Raw genomic sequence first — 8564 nt, forward strand, 5'->3', positions numbered from 1 at the left:
TGCTGACACTATTGAGTCTTCAGAAGCACACACACACACACACACACACACACACACACACACACACACACACACACACACACACACACACACACACACATGTAACGAGCGATGGAAGCGACTCAGGGTAATTAGCAGACATCAGTCTCTCTCTGAACTCTCCTGCCAAACACTAATTCAATTCCTTGATCACACGATTGCATTTCTGTGATCGTGTGAGGATCCTGATGAGATGAAGGATAAAACACTCACACACACTTGAAACACTCACACACACTTGAAACACTCACACACACTTGAAACACTCACACACACTTGAAACACACACACTTTAACAACTTCCGTTTCAGCAAATGTGAAACACCAGTTCCATTCAGATTGATTGTTTTTCAGCTCTGAATGGAAATGATAGTTTTTGTTTTTGATTGTTTGAAAACTGATTGTTTTCAGCTCTGAGAGTCACGCTTGTTCTGTTCATATCATTATATTTATATTTTTCACTTTATGGCTGTAAATCCCAGTAAAATCCATGGAACGTTCTGGGAAGATTCTCTCAATGCTTTTGAATAAACATGGTGACCTTCACTTTACTTTTTTTATTACAATGAAATTAATGTACTATATTTTAGTTCGATAATATTTTTTATTTAATATATTGTATTTTTAGGGGATTTACTAAATTATATTTACACTGTATTAATAATTTTTGAGTGTAGACCTGAAGATAAATGTCCAGCTTAAACTGGTAAATCTTGAACGCTTTAGAGCGACAGACTGAAGTTTGATCTCTTTACACACACCACACTTGCAGATTATTGATGAAGAGGAAACAGTTACAGAATTTGACGTTTATTGTTATGAAAAATGTGCAAAAATACTATTTTTATTTTTTATATGAAATATATATTTTCTTAAACATGTTTTGCTCTAAAACTGAGTAAATCAAAGTCATAACTGTGCGCCAGTAGTGTGAGATGTGAGTGTGATGTGTCAGTAAATGATCTCTCAGTGAGATGTTGTTCGGCTGTTCGAATTGAAAACACGTCAATTTTGCAAAAAATCCCATTTATCGCAAAAGAGTTTTTATTCTCGCATGAGGAGGTTTTTCAGGCAATTAGTAAAAGGAATATTTCTCAAATCTGCACTGGAAACAGTGTTTGCGCATGTCCAGTCTCCTGACGTAGAGGACGCGTGTGTTCGGACAGAAGACGAGACCGAGTTCTTTATTAAACTCATAAAAGACAGAATAATTACAGGAATACTGGATTCTAAACCTCAAAGAAACGCCACAATCACGACCTGGAAGCAGAACTGAGTGAGAAACACAGAAACACTCTCAGGATAAGAGTCTGTCCTCGACATTAATGATGGAGAACACACATTAATAATAATGGCCAGTGCGGCGACTGGGATTTACATAAACATACAACATCCGTCGCTGTGATTTTGGAAGGATTATCGCGAGAGGAATTCAAGTTTTAGTCGCATAACATCGGTTAATGGAAACGCTGTCATTTCTTAATAGTTTTTGTCGATATTTAGAAAAAAACGCAAAAGTTTTGCGCAAATCTGTAATGGAAACGCGCCTAATGTGTTCATATATAATCTGGTCAGTATTATCAGCTCTAGTGTTGTCACGGTACCAAAATTTCAGTATTCGGTGCCGATACCTGTGAAAATCCACGGTTCTCGGTACCAATTTCGGTACCAAAGCTAATTTAGATTAAATTTGCATATATTAAAGTGTATATCCATTTGTTAGATAACATTAGATAAAATGACCTAACAATAGTTATATACACTGAAGCAATTATTCTCCTTGGGGTCATTTAAAAATCTAGCCTACTAATACATTTTTAAAATCAAAAGTTTTAACTGTTCATGAACAATCAAGTGTTTGTATTAAATAACATTCACAAACATACATTAATGTTGTAAAAATATATTGTTCACTCAATGTGTTGATGTTAGATAAGGCATTAAGTAATGTTAATGAATGTTATCTTATTGTAGTGTTACCAACTAAACAGGAGATAAAACGTGTTTTATTTGACTTGACTGTCCTTTTATTTAATCCAAAACTGCGTTCATATTTAAAAGGCCTTTTAAACTAGATACAATAAATTCAGTGAGATGCACTTCAATGCATCTCAACAGGTCATGTGACAAAAACCAGCGGCCTTTCCGTAACAACATGGAAAGCTCGGCCGAACAGCTGATCATCGCTGTACAGGGCGGCTTTTTATTTCTCATCTCAATGAATATATCTAGTAGTAAAGCTAATGCAAGGGCTAGAGATCAATTCATTATTTGATGATACTTCCTCGTCATCATGGAGAGCGCAGTTTGCACCGTTCGGACAGCGCGTCAAGAACCGGATTAACCCAATACTTCGGTACTACCGGTACTTAAGAAAAGCTGCTACCGTAACCATTTAATTTTAAAAGTACCGGGTCTTTTGACAACACTATCAGCAGCTGTCGTGTATCTCAGGAGCGGATGACCTCCTTCCTCCCCAGCTCCTCCTGTCTCAGTCCGGATCTGGCGTTCTCACTCCCCTCGAATCAGACTACAATTCTCCAATTATGTTGTATATTAAAATTAATTAATCATACGTGACCCTGGACCACAAACCCAGTCTGGAGCCGCACGGATATATCAGTGGCAATAGCAACTATACAGCGTATGGGTCAAAATTATCCATTTTTCTTTTATGCCAAAAATCATGAGGATATTAAGATCATGTTCCATGAAGATATTTACTAGTAAATGTCCTACCGTAAATATATAAAACATGTATTTTTGTGAGTGAATGCAGCACAATCGTGAACATAAATGCACAACTTTAAAGCAGATTTTCTCAATGTTTACATTTTTTTGCTCCTCAGATTCCAGATTTTCAATAGTTGTGTCTCGACCAAATATTGTCCTATCCTAACAAACCACACATCAATGGAGAGATGATTTATTCAGATTTCAGATGATGCATACATCTCAATTGCAGATAATTGACCCATGCGACTGGTTTTGTGGTCCAGGGTCACAGATCTGCATGCATTCATGTTGGTTCTGTTCTGTTCTGTTCACCCTGAGGAGGGTTATTGCTCTTATCCATGCTAGGCTAACCAGAACAGAACCAGACCGCCAATCCAAACTGTATGCTAATTGTCGATCGCATTTGACGATAGTGGTTCTGACAGAACTGGATGTTTTGAGACATTCAGAAATAAAGTGTTCATAGCTTAATGGGAACGTTTGCAAAACATTCTTTGAACATATTTTGTAGGTTATTATAGTCGGTGAGCTCAGTTATTCTTTGTTTTTTGAAAGTGACAACTTCATGAAGAGAGTTGTGTAGTTAAATAGAGTTAAATAGAGTTTTTGTGTAAAGTGTCAACCCGCGTCTGGCCCACATCTGACCCACGTCTGGCCCACGTCTGGCCCACGTCTGACCCACGTCTGGCCCACATCTGACCCACGTCAGGACGTCTGACCCACGTCTGGCCCACATCTGACCCACGTCTGGCCCACGTCTGGACGTCTGACCCACGTCTGATCCACGTCTGGCCCACGTCTGACCCACGTCTGGCCCACATCTGGCCCACGTCTGACCCACATCTTGCCCACATCTGGCCCACGTCTGACCACCATCTTACCCACATCTGACCCACATCTGGCCCACGTTTGACCCACGTCTGGCCCACATCTGACCCACATCTGGCCCACATCTGACCCACGTCTGACTCACATCTGGCCCACGTCTGGCCCACATCTGACCCACATATGGCCCACGTCTGACACGCGTCTGGCCCACATCTGGCCCACATCTGACCCACGTCTGACCCACGTCTGACCCACGTCTGGCCCACATCTGGTCCACGTCTGGACCACATCTGACCCACGTCTGGCCCACATCTGACCCACGTCTGGCCCACATCTGACCCACGTCTGGCCCACGTCTGGCCCACATCTGACCCACGTCTGGCCCACATCTGGCCCACGTTGAATCCACATGTACCGGATGTGGGCCGACACTATGTTGCTGTCCATTATAAACCATTATAAATCCTCCAGACTTCTTCAAAACGTCAAGATTTTGAGAAACACCAATGAGATCCGTCACTTAAAAACAAAAGAACAGAAGAGAAATAGAAACCGAACAGCTCAAGTTGATATCCAGATGTAATTTCCGCAGCCTACTGAATATATTGTGCATGTTAAGGAATGCGGATGATAAAGTAGATTAACTTCACCAGCTGAGCCGCATTAGTGTGTGATATTTGATAATACACAAATAAATGAGAATAAGTGAATGCAAATGATGCTAATCAGCATTACGCCACAAACGCTGACGATTGAGCTTCATTTATATTGACTTTTTTTTTCTTTAAACACACAGGATTTGGGTTTGCGTGTTCTTATCCGTGTGGAAAGTCCCTGAAGTTCCCGGTCGAAACAATCGCTGTGCATCTCCGCTCGGGAAATGAGCTTTAAACCGCGAGGAGAAGGAAGGCCGGTTCTGACAGCCGACTTGCAAATATGAGGCGATGGAATCTCAATGAGGCTTGAAAAGGGGAAATGCATAAATAGATTAGAGTGAATGTGCCCAAGCAAATCTAATTATGAAGCCGCCGGATCTCCTGATTTAGAGAGAGAGAGAGAGAGAGAGAGAGAGAGAGAGAGAGAGAGAGAGAGAGAGGGGGGGAGAGAGAGAGACATAAAGAGAGAGAGAGAGAGAGAGAGAGAGAGAGAGAGAGAGAGAGAGAGAGAGAGAGAGAGAGAGAGAGAGAGAGAGAGAGAGAGAGAGAGGGGTAGACGTAGAACTAGAACTAGAGTCTCAGATTTCCATGTAAATTGGACGAGCTTCTTGCAGGTTTGCGTGAGGAATAGTTAACAGAGATGAACAATTCAGCTTTCATTAAACTCAGGGACTTACCATAATTATCCATTACTGACCATACACTGTAAAAATGTTGTGATCGATATCATGTCAAAATATGGCATATATCAATCTCAATTCTTCATTGCTTTAACTCTACAAAATAATTTAACTAATTTTAAACTTCTTTTTTTTTACAATATTCAACTATATGCAAGATTTTTTTTTTTTTTTTTTTAGTTGAAATGTCAATCTGATTTTACCTAAAATCTACGGCAACCGCTGAACTCAAATTTTTAAGTTGAATTCGGGGGAAATTTGCATTAGTTTGTTGTGTTGCATGAAAAAAAATAAGTTTTGTTAAGTTTAGTAAAATAAGGATTGTTCTTGTAGAGCTACTTCCTGTGTAGAGAATATGATCAATAAGTAGTTTTTATTGATCATATTTTTTCATATATATCACATTATTAGTTATTATTGTTAATAAATGATTAGTAATAAGTAAGTTATTAGTTAGTTATTCATCTATTAAACAAATAGTGTGCTCTCTCACACACACACACACACACACACACACACACACACTCACTCTCTCTCACATGCATGCACATAACACACTCTCACAGTATCTAGACAGGAAGCGAGATTGGAGAGAGAGAGGGGGGATGGGATCGGGAAAGGTCCACGAGCCAGGATTCGAACTCGGGACGCACGAAGCGCAACGGAGCAACACGTCGACGCACTTGCCCACAAGGCTATCGGCGCCGACAAACATCATGGGTGCCACCAATCAAAACTTATTCATGACTCCCATCATGCATTGTGGTATGAATAAATTATGATCTGAATTGTTTTCATAATTTCCTTTCCCTAATTGAATATTCGGTTTGTCACCATTGTTGAGATTCATACACTGATTATTGATGTCTGTGTGTGCCTATAAGAAAGATTTTGTTTTATCAGAACAACTTTGAAGAAATCCTTTAAATTGTTTAGAAAATTCTGGATCTTATTCTGTGGGATCACAGTGATGCTGTTAACAATAACTAATTCAGAGATTAGGTAAAATTATGATTATGTCAAAACATAACCAACACCACCTGATCAGCTTATCTCTTTGTTCATCTGAGAGTTATAACTCAGATACAAGAGCCAAACAAAATCTAAAGTTAATAATTAAAGGGTCAAGAGTCCAACTAAAGCAAACACTGATCACCATAACATACTGTGTCTTAACAAAAATTGATTTTCTACTTCGGTGATTCTGCTTGTTAACATCAGGTGTCTTCAATAATGATCAACCATCATTCAATTAATCACTTAATTAGCTCATTAACTTTAACACTCTTGAGTGTTAATTTAACACTCATATTTTAACACTTTAACACTCTTTAGTCTGGAGCTATAAACTCCCAGGAGAGTTCATTTAACACTGGAGTTTTTGCTGTGTACTGTATGTATAAATGATGTCCGTATATTTGTTTTTAATGACTCTGAGTTTCGAATAAACCCATCAAAATATATATTTTAAATATGAGGGACCAACAAAACACTAAACTTGGTTACGTATTCATGAGAGAAAATTACTTGAAAAAAAAAGTAAAACTACATCGACGGGAAAAACTGGCGGTATAAACATGAACTTCCTCATTTTTAGAGTCAGTGTAACAATTACAACTGGTTCTACAATAATGAATCGGCATTAACTGGAGTGCAGATGTTGCTCTCCGGCTTTATGAGCGACTCCACTGGACATGCATAATTAAAACAGTCCAGCATCTTAATAGGTCATGCAATTAAAATGATATTCATAGTGGCCTGTCGTAATTATTCAAGCACATTATAAACGGCCATGGAGATTATTAATGTTCACGCTGACTGACTTTATCTCCAGCCAATGGAAAATTCACTTTTAGTGAATATATTATTAATTTAAAGATAAAGCTTTTCATAATACACACATTGGCAGCCAAACGTTTTGGATCTGTAAGATTTTAATGTTTTTAAAATAAATATTTTCTGCTCACCAAAGCTGCATTTATTTGATTAAAGATAAAAAACAGTAATATTGTGAAATATTATTATAATGTAAATCATCAGTTGTCTATGTGAATATACAGTAAAGTGTAATTTATTCCTGTGATCAAAGCTGAATTTATCATCATTACTCCAGTCTTCAGTGTCACATGATCCTCCAGAAATCAGTATAATATGAGGATCTGATGCTCAAGACACATTTATGATTCGTATGATTACGTTACCGAAACTGCGGTGATAGAACATCACAAAGCAAGCTATTAAAAGTCATAACAAAAACACAACAGCAAAATAAAAGTAAATAGTATAATAGTAATAATAGGAAGTTTTCAGAAGTCAGCTGCTTTTATGTAAACCAGGGAGTGTTGCACCGATGCATTAGCCCACTACACACTGGATGTCGGATAGACGTGCAGATCATGTCTATATTGGGTCCGTCGGTCCATGACCAATTCTGGACATCTATTCAACGTCCAAACTAGGTCCACAATTTGGACGTCCAACCATGACCCAACTTGGACGTCATATTGACATTTGACCTTTGAAATGGGTCATTTTTTGGACGTCATTTGGACGTCTATGACAGGTGCAGGAAATTGACATGATTAATATATAAAAAAAATTATTTACAAATATCAACATTGTTGTTATCAACATGATTAATACATATGAATAGTATGTGGTCTTGAACTTAGTATGTGGTCTTGAACTTGACAAATGGTGTTGATTTCTTTTTGCAGTTCTGATGTTCATTCATGTTTAATTCGTGCTATAACTAGAAGAGATTATCAGTTCACCAAAATTATTTTATTGACCTATATTGAGTGACATTGTAGCTTATGTCTAGAGAAACCACACTGATTTGTCTTTAAATCGTCTTTGTACTTTGTATGAGTGAATTTCTCTTAGCCAAAAGAAATATTTTTTATACATTTTAAATTAAAATGTGAGGTTTGAACCAAACGCTGAATGTAATTTAGGGGGAGAAATGACCAGATGTGTGTGTGAGTGGGTCCGCGTGATGTTTTCAGTGAAGAGGCTGGTTTCTGCAACTCTTTTCTCCACAGAGATTAGCTTGTGTCCTGCGGTCATGATGAACTCCAGCCTAATCCCACATCAGAGCCGATCCATCCACACACACGGGAGGAGGAGTGTGTGAGGCCAGAGGAGTGTGTGGAGGAGTGTGTGAGGTCAGAGGAGTGTGAGAGGCCAGAGGAGTGTGTGAGGCCGGAGGAGTGTGTGAGGACCGCCAGCCGAGGGCCCTTAATAGACGACGTCACACTCGTCCTGATAACACGGTTATGTCTTCAGTCGTGCTAATAATCTCATTGCTATGGAAGCCACATAAGAAAAAACAAAAACATACAGTCATATTTATGAGATAAAAAGTTTAAATTACGACATACTAAGTCAAAATTATGACAAAAGCCAAAAAGGATAACATAAAAAAATCGTAATTATGACATAAGTTATAATTATGACTTGAAAAGTGGAAATTGTGATATAAAAAAAATCTACAGTTTTTTGGGATTGTTTAAGCACGATTTTCAAAACAGGGCCCGTGTTTTCAAAACACTACACACAATTAGCAGAACCACACACCCAATTAGCAAAACACTACAGATCCTTTGCATAATTAAACACACTT

At 38.4% G+C, this 8564-nt stretch overlaps 1 protein-coding gene across 1 annotated transcript in view; it reads left to right on the forward strand.

Moving 5' to 3' along the window:
• The window catches only part of LOC307012631 (MAM domain-containing glycosylphosphatidylinositol anchor protein 2), a 111302-nt gene extending 103165 nt beyond the window's left edge, over positions 1–8137 (forward strand). Inside the window, exon 12 of the mRNA XM_079639515.1 lies at positions 7984–8137. Within this exon, the coding sequence (XP_079495641.1) occupies positions 7984–8075 (92 nt within the window). The 3' untranslated portion in view covers positions 8076–8137. The remainder of the gene's footprint in view (positions 1–7983) is intronic.
• Positions 8138–8564: the final 427 nt, after the last annotated feature.

This window comes from Phoxinus phoxinus (genome assembly GCF_949152265.1).
Source record: "Phoxinus phoxinus genome assembly, chromosome: 16".
NCBI lineage: Eukaryota > Metazoa > Chordata > Actinopteri > Cypriniformes > Leuciscidae > Phoxinus > Phoxinus phoxinus.